The sequence below is a fragment of the Notolepis coatsorum genome (assembly GCF_963971535.1).
Source record: "Notolepis coatsorum genome assembly, chromosome: 3".
Lineage (NCBI taxonomy): Eukaryota > Metazoa > Chordata > Actinopteri > Aulopiformes > Paralepididae > Notolepis > Notolepis coatsorum.
Window position 1 is genome coordinate 102,662,574 of NC_140167.1, and position 12,380 is coordinate 102,674,953.

Consider the following 12,380-nt stretch of genomic DNA (forward strand, 5'->3'; position numbering starts at 1 on the left):
CTCATTGAAAGGGGCATCCTATTGAGATACTAAGACGATGTTTAGGTAGCCCTTTACTTACAGCTGTAACACATTATATTGTGTTAAACATGGTGTATGCTTTACAGCTATTATTCTACCAACATTATTATTATTCTCTTCATTAAGGGATTTAGAAACTGCTCCATCATGGCAGCACTTTAGTCTTGTGGTTCATATAAAGCTGTACGAGCTAGCATCATATTGATCAATAATCACACATACCTAGGATGTGTTTTGGACAACACCTTATCAGGGGTGAGCATGGCACAAAAGGTGGTCACAAAGATCAATCAGAGAATAAAGTTTCTCTGTAGAGTGTCCACCTATATTAACAGGTCAGCCTTAGAAGTCCTGGCAGGGGCCCTGATCCAATGTCATTATGACTACGCGTGCTCCTCCTGGTACACTGGCATCACAGTAGCACTGAAAGGTAGGCTACAGACAGCTCAGAACAAATGAGTTAGAATGATTTTAAAACTCCATCCCAGGACTCACCTTACACAGACACATTTTAACAGCCTCAAGTGGCTCAGGGTTGAGGAGAGGGTCTCTCAATTAAAACTCAACATGATACACAGGATACTCTAGAATATTGTCCCTCAATATCTTAGTGGATATTTTAACAGAGTAAGGGATGCACACGGACATGCCACCAGGGGTAGTCCAACAGACATCGTCCCAGTGAGATGTAATAGAAAAATAGGCCAAAACTCATTCCTGTATTCAGCAGCAGTACTATGGAATAGCCTACAGTACCAATGGAGTTGAAGCCCATAAGCCCCTTCTCCACTTTTAAATCAGTTATAAAGAGGTGGATCATAAGTAGCAGAAGCTGGGAGTAGTGAACAAAGGGTTATTCCTTTGTATTCTTTTATTGTCTATAAAATGGAATATTGTTGTATGTATGCATGTATTATTGGTATTGCACAGTTGACATTTTTTATTGTAAGTTGTATGCAATATATCGCCCCCCCTTTTTACACCACACATCCTGACATACAGACACTACAAACACCCACGTCCTCACACCAGTACATAAATCCACTGACACCAATGATGAAGGACCACAATGGAAACAAGCCTATGGCTTTATTGTGTTTATTTTAATCCTATTGGTAAATGGTGAATCGATAGGCGTTTCGGCCCTACACAAGCTAGAGTTAAAAATCCAAATGCATATGATCGGTATCATGTTCCACCATGAATGCATGAAAGGGGGGGGGGGGCGGGGGAAGTCGTTTCTGATTATTGATTACCAATAACGGCATTCGTTATTGCAACATCATACGCTGATCGGGTGGATGGCTATGAGAACAAGGCCCGATCAGACTGAAATTGACATCAAATCGCTCTTACCTGTGGCCGGTTGGATTCCAAAAAGAATTTCCCAGTTATTTGATCGCCATCTGGTAGATCTATATGTCCATTGGCTGATGCTATATTCCTTTACTGCATACTGAATTCGGCATCGCAAAAAGTATTCCAGGCGATTGGGTAAAGCCCTCGCTTCAGGCTAACAGAAAAGCTAACCCGGAGTGAAAAAAAAGTGGCCTCTTCATCTTGTGTTCAAATGTATATGTGTTATTCCATTCTAAATCAATAAACTATTCTATCTATCTATCTATCTACCGCATAGACCTTTCTGTCGCTAGGGGAACAGCTTGTGCCCAAGTGCATTTCCTGTCAGCTATTGTAGTAGCAAATATCGCGCCAGGAAACAAACTTGGGGCAAATGTATAATGTTTATGTTGAAATGGTCTATATTATAAATGATTATAAAGGATTCTGGGTGGGCGGTTAGGTGGCGTAGCGGAGATTGCGTTTGTCACCAACCCCGAAGCTGTGAGCTGGATTCGCCTGTTCGAATCCAGCTCACATCTCCGGGGTTGTCACCAGCTTGGCTGGCCGTTCACACTAATACAATTGGCTGTATTAGAGGGTGGGAGAAGCTGGCGGGGTGGGTCCGGGTCGTTGTAAACAGCGACTCCTACAGTTCGGTCGGGGCGCCTGCTAAGCGCGGATAGGACCTGAGTGGGATAGTGTGATCCTTCCACACGCTACGCCCTCTCAGGGAGGATCCGCGCTGCCAGGTGAAAAGAAGCGGTTGATTGGCTGGACGTTTGTCGGAGGAAGCACGTGATAGCCTCCACTCTCCCAGATGATCTGACTGTGGGGGGTAAGTGCGCAACGACCAGGAAGGGATTGGGAATTGGCATACGACTAACATTGGGATGGGAGAAAATCGGAGGAAAATGGAGGGGGAAAAAGATCAATAAAATTTTTTTTAAATAAAGGATTCTGGGTAACCTAATCATACTATTTTATAGACGTATGTGACATCAAGGCCACCTAATCATCCTTCCCCTTAATTGGCTGATATCAATCCCTGTCTCCTGAGCCGTTCAGCCATTGTGATGTGTGCAGGGTACCAGTGTATGGCAGCCATTGAGCCTGCGTAGCCCAAGGTTGGGTGCTACCAGTGGTGGTGAAGGAGGCAATTTCCACCCTACATTGTGGGGAGCGCTTTGAGTGTCAAGAAAAGCGCTCTATAAATGTAATGAATTATTATTATTATTATGTGTCTGTTATGTTAAAGTGCTCTTGGCATGTGTGTTTCAGTTGGGTGCCGAACATCATCAACGAGAGCCTGCTGTTCTTCCTGGAGATGCAGGCGGACATCAAAGACGCCAGTCTGAGGAACATCAGGAACGCATCGCTCATCACGTGGTTCATCATGGTGGGTCACACAGCCCAGGGGCAGACAAGTCAGAGACTATTGTGGTAAACCAGGATCACTGTGAGCTTTTAGAACCCATTTGAGGAGTTGTGAGATAGAATTCTGAGAACTGGACATTCTAATGGTGATATCACAATGCCGCTGTTCATTGAAAGCTGTGGAATTACAAGATATAATTTAGAGGAAACGTGAACAAAGAAAAACACAGATCCACTGATACCTCCTCCCATAGCTCTACTCAGTACTGTCATGTGTCAGGTGTGTGTGTGTGTGTGTGTGTGTGTGTGTGTGTGTGTGTGTGTGTGTGTGTGTGTGTGTGTGTGTGTGTGTGTGTGTGTGTGTGTGTGTGTGTGTGTGTGTGTGTGTGTGTGTGTGTGTGTGTGTGTGTGTGTGTGTGTGTGTGTGTGTGTGTGTGTGTGTGTGTGTGTGTGTGTGTGTGTGTGTGTGTGTGTGTGTGTCGGCTCGTGACAGAGGGCTGACATCTCCCTTACAAGATATAATTTAGAGGAAACGTGAACAAAGAAAAACACAGGCCAGAGATATTACCAGCTATATTCATAAAACCTTCGCCACATACTGTATAATTATATTTCTAGTGAGTCTATGAAGGAGAGGTTCAGCTCAGTGTTCCCTCAGACCATTGTTCCCTTTGCCCAAAGTTCACTTTTAGGCCCCATGTTCCCTCAGCCCTATGAAGGAATAGTTGAGGGAACAAAGGGCTTAGAGAACAGTCCTAGAATTAGAGAAAAACGTTCCCATTGACTAGCGCTGGGTATCAGTACTGATTAGCCGATTCAATTAGATTTAGATTCAATTAGGCTTGATGATGATGCTTTCAAGGGAAAATTATTTTTTTTAATTGGAAGGGACGGGATGCGTGCTAGAAATAACGTTTAGCAAAAATCTTCACATTATCCACTGAAAGAAAAAGGCATATGTTAAAAGATTGATCAATTCGATTCATATGAAATTATTTGATATTGATTTCCCCAATATTTCTTCCCAGCTCTACTACAGATCTTTGCGACAGACAAGGCGATTAAATCCAGCTCTCACAAAAAGGTCACGTTCACGTACAGTCATAATGTAGTCACTCAAGTGGCCTGTTGGGGTGAGGAAACATTGATTGATTGATTGATTGATTTTATTTAGACATAAACATATACAGATCACATGAGTATTTGCTTTGTCAGGGATAGAAACGAAAAGTCCAGGACTTATTTCCATCGTTGTCCCTGGTCCCACATAGGGCATTGAAATTGAAAAAAGCTCAAACTAAGTAAACAAACCAAAATGTTTTCTCAGGGAATGTAGGGCAGAACCTGGAAGGAGCTTAACACATTCGGGGCCATTGGGGCCCGTCTAATCCCACTCTATGAGGCCAGCTTTTCATTACAAGTTTGATTGATTGATTTATTGATTGATTGAAACGTTTATTAACAGATTGCAGAATGGGTACAGTACAGTACAGCTCAATACATACAATTGTTAAGGGGATGCAGACCAGAGAAAGACTTTCGTCTTGTTTACATCAGGGTCCCCCATTTTCAATTCATCATAACATATATGACATACATGACATACAGATAGACAGTACTGCTACATCTATACATTTATGACATATCGGATTTGCAAATACAGTACTGTTTGTGATACAAAAAGTGACCAGAAAAAGAGTGTATATACATTTGACATTGAAACTGTACATTGGAGGAGGTTGGGTGGGTGGGGTGCGGTTGGGTGGGTGGGTGGGGGCTGTACATTGGAGGTGGGGGGGGGGGTTGGGTAGGGGGACACACACTGTACACTGTACATTGGAATACTGACAAAGCCATACTTGGTCATTTACTGTACAACTGGGTTAGGACATTTGTAGGGGCCAGTTTTGAATTGCAGTCTCCCGTAGGTGTTCTTTCAGAGTGTTTTTGAAAGTGGGTAGTGATTCACATTCTTTTACAGCTTTGGGTAGGGCGTTCCACATTGATGTGGCATAATTGCTAAACGTGTTTAGTCCCTTGTTTGAGCCGAATCTGGGTTTAACATGATTTGTGGAGCTCCCTCTAGTGTTGTGATCGTGGTATTCACTGACCTTTGGGAAGTATTTTGACATGTACATGGGTACCTTGGTCGCGTAGTGTATCTTGTAGACCAGGCCCATTGCAAGTTGCTGTACTCTGTCGTCTACTCTAAGCCATCCTAGGTTGTCAAAGTGGGCAGGGGTGAGGTGGGTTCTAGGAGTCAGGTCAAGCAGTAGTCTGACTAGTTTGTTTTGAGATGTTTGTAATTTGTTTTTTAGTGCCTTTGAGGTGCTTTGGTACCATGAGGTGCAAGCATAGTCGTAGTACCCTTGAATGAGTGCTCCTGCCAGAGTCTTCAGGGTATTCTTGTTTACCAGGGAGGAGATCCGGTACAAGAATCGAGTTCGTTGGTTGACTTTTTTTATTACATTGGATGCCATTTTGTCACAGGAAAGATTAGCCTCTAGGATGGAACCCAGGTAGGTAATTTCATCTTTCCTTGTGACAATATTGTCACCCACTGTAACCGAGAAGCCGTCGGTCTTGCTGAATTTGTTATTTGAACCGAAGAGAATGGACTCTGTTTTGCCCATGTGTAATGATAGTTTGTTGTCGGCGAGCCATATGCAGATTTTGCCTAGTTCCGAGCTGAGGGCTTTTTCAACCTGTAACTTGTTCTTGTCAGAGACCAGCAGGGCTGAGTCGTCCGCAAACAGTGTGCATGAGGTTGTTTGTAGAGCTAAATCTATATTTTATATTATTGCTATGTGTCCATTGTCATTGTCAATTGACAGTATAAACCTTCCCTTCAATATGCCATAAAGAAATAATTTTTTCATCAATACGTTCCCGTTTTATAGCGTTGTGAATATGAACTATATAGCGCAATGGTCTGGGGTAATTCCTGCAAAGCTAGTTATAGGGCGCTAAGCTAATAACGTTAAATCGATTGGCGTTTCGGCCCTACACGAGCTAGAGTTAAAAATCCAAATGCATATGATCAGTATCATGTTCCACCATGAATGCATGAATGATACCAATAACGGCATTCGTTATTTCAACATCATACGCTGACAGAGTGGATGGCTATGAGAACAAGGTCCGATCAGACTGAAATTTACGTCAAATCGTTCTTACCTGTGGCCGGTTGGATTCCAAAAATAATTTCCCAGTTATTTGATTGCCATCTGGTAGATCGATATGTCCATTGGCTGATGCTATATTCCTTTACTGCATACTGAATTCGGTGTCGCAAAAAGTATTCCAGGCGATCGGGTAAAGCCGAAACAGAAAAGCTAACCCGGAGTGAAAAAAAAGTGACACCCGGTCTGCAACAGGGGAAACTGCATTATCGAGACAGCGCCAATACCAGGATCTGGCCAGTACTGCACTTTCGGAGTCCCGATATGCCGTTTCCAGCCAACATACAGCTCTGTGACATTGAGTAGGATATTAAAATGGAATAAAAGCAAAACCGAGTGGTAACACGTATATATACGTAGTTGGCCTTTTAACACATTGGTTGCCAGCCGGATATGACGAGTTATCGCTTGGATGCCACCACGTTAATCAATGGGAGGACGAGCACATTTGCGAACGCATAAACTATATCTTAAATTATGGCTATGTGTCTAAAAAGCCCGTCGCTTATCAATGACTTGCTTGCAGTCAACATGTACGAAACGGATAGTTTTTTCATCAGTACATATCCGTTTTATACCGTTTTGAATACGGGTATAGTTTTGAAGATGTCTAGTGATTCCAGAAAAATCCGCGAAAATAGCTCTTTACTGAAATACACAAAACACATTGTCATTTTTCGGTATATTTATAAATATTTTTCAAATAAACGATAGATTATCGATAGTATATGTGTACTTATGCATGCTAGAGAAGCGGGCTGAAAAATCGATTATCCATGACGTGGTCAGCGCTAACGTCATACACGCACACACATACACACACACATTGTGACCGCTGTGAAAAAACATCTGATTTACTCAAAACTGGTCAAATAGATTCCTTACCTCAGATCAGATGTTCTGCAAAAAGATTAATCCAATTCCTGATCGCCATTCCAAATATTGATCGCGTTTATTGATCCAACGTTATAGTCTGAAACACATGATCCAAACTGCTTCCAGCCTCGCTGTGTATCTGGTAACACGACACTGCTTTCCAGAGGTGGGGAAACCCTGGGGCGGAGTTTTTTCCTGATGCATTTTCCCATCGACTCCAATCCAATGATGTGCATTACCATCCGGGAGACGATAGGGGGGCGGTATTTGCCCTTTTCGAGCTCAGAGCCAGTCCCAATGATAATGTCAGGCTGGACGGATGAAAAATGAATGGATATCGCTAATAAAAGAAATAACGAGAAATCTCGTTGTTGGCAACCAACGCATGGCGGCCAACAACGAGTATCTCGTTGTTGGCACCCAATGTGTTAACACTTTGGATGCCAGCGACGCGTTTTGTCGTTAGTTCATGCCGACCTTTGAATGCCACCAACGCTATATAGCGTTTGTTTGTCATATTTAAAAAAAAAATTTATCCACTTTTTCTCCCATTTTCTATATATTTTCTCCCATCCCAATTTCGTATCATCCAATTCAACCCTCCCCTGTCACGAACGCTGTTTCTTGCCTCCCACAAGCCGGCTGCAATGTGGACTAAGTTATACATAGCACAAGTCCCCTCCGGTACTTGAGGTAACAGCAGTCGCATCTTTTCACCTGCGCAGCTCGATCTCTCAGTGGCGAGGAGTAACGCGTGGGAGGCTCACGCTGCCCCCGACACTTCCTGATTCTACTGCGCAGGCGCACCAACCGACCTGTAGGAGTCGCTGTCCACAACGCCCGATCCCCACCCATCAGTTTCCCACCCCCTAATACGACCAATGTGTATTAGCATGAACGACCAGCTAAACTGAAAGCAATGTGGAGCGCTGGGCTCGAACAGGCGAGCCCAGCGTCTCCACATTCGTGGTGAGCGCCTTGCCCACTACGCCACGTAGCCGCCCTTTGTCGTATTTTTTTTTATTGGCGATTTGCATTCATATTTCATCAATCGAGCCTCAGGTTAGTGCTGCAGAGTCTCTCTGAGCTCAATTGGGAAGATACCGCCCCCTATCGTCTCTCCCTGTGTAACTGCACCCCATCAGTTTCTTCATTTAACTTTTCCGTCAAGCCAACTGAAGAGACCCAAGTTGATCGCTGACCCCAGAACAGCGTGGATTATGTATTTCCAGCACCCAACGCTGAATCAATAAACGCGATCGATATTTGGAATGGCGATCAGGAATTGGAATAATCTTTTTGGATAACATCTGATCTGAGGTAAGGAATCTATTTTACCAGTCTTGGGATAATCAGAGCTTTTTTCACAGATATATCAACGTGTCCCATATGTGTGTGTGTCTGTGTGTGCCGTTGATCAGGAAATGAGAGAATCGATATTTCAGCCCGCTTCTATAGCTTGCATAAGTACACATAAATTATACTATCGATAATCTAGCGTTTATTTGAAAACCATTCATAAATAGGCAGAAAAATTACAACGTTTTTGTGTATGCCAGAATATTCCAGTAAATGCCGTTTATCACGGAATCTTTATATCTTCCTGAAAAACGAGGGCTTTTCAAAATGTTATAAAACGGAAATGAAGCGATTAAAAAACAATCCTTTTCGACAATGTTGACTGCAAACAAGTCATTGATAAACGACGGGCAGATTAGACACATAGCCATAATTTAAGACAGAGATTATGCGTTCACAACGCTATCATTGAAGTGGGTGCTGGCATTTAACCACATTTTACCATGTTCACCAGTGGTAATCAAAGTGTTAAGGATGGCGCCCAATAACGTATATATTAGGGCTGTCCCCGACTAAGGATTTGGATAGTCGACTATGATTGGCCGAAATGTGCTATTAGTCAACTATGAGAAGAATTCTTTTTTTAAACAAAATATATATAATAATTTTTAATTTTTTTTTACTTTTTTTCATTCTATTTGGGCTGTGGGGGTGCTTAATGTCTGAAGGAGTCGAAGGAAGGCTTCTTGTCCTCTGCAAAAGCATGCAATTGGTCCACTGATGGATACATCTTGATATTTGTCTAGTCTAGTGTGTTCATTAGATGGGTGAAATCCTCTTTCAGTGCCTCTGTGCCTGTTTTCTTAGGCAGTTAGCATCTGGTATTCTAGGCCTCTTTTCGTTTGGAAAGAATGATAATTTTTTTTTTTTTTTTTAAGATTTATTTTTATAAATTCTTATTATAATTTTTTTATTCGACTAAGAGGTTGGCAGTCGACTACGGCTCCTTTTGATCGATTAGTCGACTATTCGACTAATAGGGGTCAGCCCTAGTATATATACATGGTTGGCCGCGAAAAGGTTAAAGGTCCCCTATCTTATAAATGGCCTTTTCCAGTGGTTTGCATTGTTTTCTAGCAATGTGGGGTTGTACTAACACTGACTAGATGTGAAAGAACCTACCCAGTCCCATTCCTCCAGTTCAGCTGAGACAAGAACCTCCCCCACTAAACCAAGCCATTCTGAATTTACGTCAATCTGTGACGTGTAAGAATGCTTAACCCTTAGGGGTCACGCTGGAGCTTTGAACCCGTCGGCGGACAACAAAAGAATTAGAATCCCTCTTAAATGCTCAAAAAGGACATCTTTTCAGAAATCGATAAAAATAGGAAAATGGCCATTTCTAGTGCTTTGACATGTAAGGTATACGTCCCCCAACTTGCTAAACCTAATACGACTTGTAAATACGTTTAATTCTTGCTAGATGGTATGATTGTAATAATCTCCATTTGCGATAAGAACTACATCGCGTCACGAAACGCACATACATGGACGCGCGCACACACAAACAGCGCATAGGTGTTAATCACTGAGTGATCTAATATGCATATTCTTCAGCGCGAGAGGAGGGGGGGTTGTGTTTCTCACTGTCTGTCGTTGATAATATAATCTGAAGAGGTCCTGCATTATTATTATTATCATTCTCGAGAATACACGGGACCCGACGGAACGTTAATTTATGTATTAAAAGTAGTCTAACATGCTTTTCATCCTCGCCCGTGTATATACCCACGTTGCGCTAAAACAACATAACTACTGTATGGCAGAGACAGAGTGCGTGTGTGTACGAGTTATGAGTTATCTCGCAGTTCATTCAAGCGCGCATCACGGTGATGACAGCAGAGTAGAAAGGTGCGCTCACAGGGGCGTAGCTGGAGATTCTGGGCCCCATGAAAGAATCAATTTGTGGGCCCCCAATCTATTAAAAAATGTGGGGCCCCCAATCTATAAAAAAAATTGGGGCATTTGCTGGGCCCTTGGAATCATCCTAACCCCCCCCCCCCCCCCCCCCCCAGCTACTCCCCTGCACACACACACACACACACACACTATCTCTCTCTCTCTCAAACAGAGAAATCAAAAGAAATCAGTACATTACAGAAGGAATTTCTTGTACAGTCTTGTACAGTGGGTGACAATATTGTCACAATGAAAGATGAAATTACATACCTAGGTTTCATGTCTATCTATATCTCCCTCTCTCTCCCTCCATCTCTCCTCTGTATCTCCCTCTTTCTTTCTCTTCCTCTATATCCCTCTCTCTCCCCCTCTCTCCCTCTATCTCTTCTTTCTTTCTTTCTTTCTTTCTTTCTTTCTTTCTTTCTTTCTTTCTTTCTTTCTTTCTTTCTTTCTTTCTTTCTTTCTTTCTTTCTTTCTTTCTTTCTTTCTTTCTTTCTTTCTCTTTCTTTTTCTCTCTTTCTATTATATTACTATTATATATCTATCTAAATATCTAAACCATCTAGTGTGTGTATGCATGGCATCAAATCAAAGTGTGTGTTGCTGTAGGCCTGCCTGTATTGATCAGTCACACTATACCCCCATTCAGCCGTAATTGTTCCCTGCTGGGCCTTTGTTTCATGGTGTGAATTAGTCATTGACATTGACATCACATTGCATTCTGGGAAGGAGTGTAGTTCCCTTATCATTAGCTGAATTCACTGAATTCTCTTCAGAGGCTCCTGCTGCAAATTGGTAATGACTGTACCAGAATGTTTGATAGGACATTGATTGAAAACTATCGTCTCAAATTTGACAATTGATGGCTTATTTTGAAGGTATGAATCTGTAATTTTACATTATGTAACAAAAAAAAAGAGAATATTCTGAGAAGGTGGAGCTAGAAACTCTAGACCTCAGGGGTTAACTGTGATTGGAGGAGTTAGCGTAACGTTGAGTAAGTATGAGCAAAACCAAGCGAGTGGAAATAATGCGGAAGCGGTTTCCCTGTCAGTCAGCACTCAGAGAGAGAGAGAGAGAGAGAGAGAGAGAGAGAGGGAGGGAGAGAGAGAGAGAGGCTTATACAAATAGTGAAAAATAAAGCAAAATATGGCCCCTTTAAGACCATTCTCTTCGTCCTCAGGGGATCCTGAACCCCATGCAGGGCTTCCTCAACACCCTGGCGTTCCACGGCTGGACGGGGTTCGATGTGGACCTCAGCATGCAGCGGAGGAAGGAGGCCTGGGACTCCGCCTCCACCTCGGTGGCCAACGTGGGGGGCTGCAACCCCATGGTCGGCTCCACCCTGCTCTACCAGAGCCACGTCCAGGAAGCCAAGAAGAACAATATGGGCAACGGGCAGCAGGCCTCCGACGCCATCAGCGTGCTCTCAGAAGGTAACGGGGCCTGGAAGGGAGATGACAATAGCGAGTCCCCTGTATACATGGGCTGGTGAAGTCCTCTGTATACATGGGCTGGTGAATCCTCTGTATACATGGGCTGGTGAAGTCCTCTGTATACATGGGCTGGTGAAGTCCTCTGTATACATGGGTTGGTGAAGTCCCCGGCCTATAACACACTGCTCTCCAACCACACCCTTCCACTGTCTCCTGGAGCCGGACTGTCTCCTCTTAAAGGGATATGAAACCCATTTTTATTTTATTTTTTTTTTAACTTTGACCATTCCGCTGGTTCTTTTTGCATTTATCGCTTTTTTTCTGGTCAAGTATGACCGACAGAAACAGGTTGAATGGGGGTACAGATGGGGGAAAGACACTCTGAGAAAATTACGGCTTGTCCGGGAGTCGAACTCGCTACCCCAGATCCGTGACGAGCACGGTTGTCCCCGACGCCGAAATAGCGTTCGAGGTACGCGGTGAGCTACTGGAGCTCCCCTATGAAACCCATTTTACATTAAGTGGTTCTCTTACTTGTAAAATAACTGCAGTAGTTGAGCATTTAGTGACAAGGATATCCCTTTAATGCCAAGTATGTGTTTTCTTTTAGATGAGACGGTTGTGACGTGATGTCATCCACCAGGGGATCCGTCCTTCAGACAGATCTATCTATACTAGAACACCTTTTAATCACCTAAGCCTCTGATTGGATGATTTGATTGTATGGTTTGATGTAGGGCTGGGAGGTATACTGAATATTAAGGTATATGCCTACCATCACAGATCCATACAAAGGTATGGCTTTTTTTGTATACCTCTGTCAATGATATATAGAAATCGTAAAGTATGTATTTTATAGATGAATCTAAAAATCTTTTGTTGCAGTGATGTT

General features: G+C 43.0%; 1 protein-coding gene across 1 annotated transcript in view; it reads left to right on the plus strand.

Moving 5' to 3' along the window:
- gpr143 (G protein-coupled receptor 143) overlaps positions 1-12,380 on the plus strand; it is a gene marked incomplete at both ends in the record, with an annotated part of 64,241 nt that overhangs the window by 48,468 nt on the left and 3,393 nt on the right. Inside the window, 2 exons of the mRNA XM_084309456.1 lie at positions 2,641-2,758; positions 11,236-11,488. Coding sequence (XP_084165582.1) covers positions 2,641-2,758; positions 11,236-11,488 — 371 coding nt within the window. The remainder of the gene's footprint in view (positions 1-2,640; positions 2,759-11,235; positions 11,489-12,380) is intronic.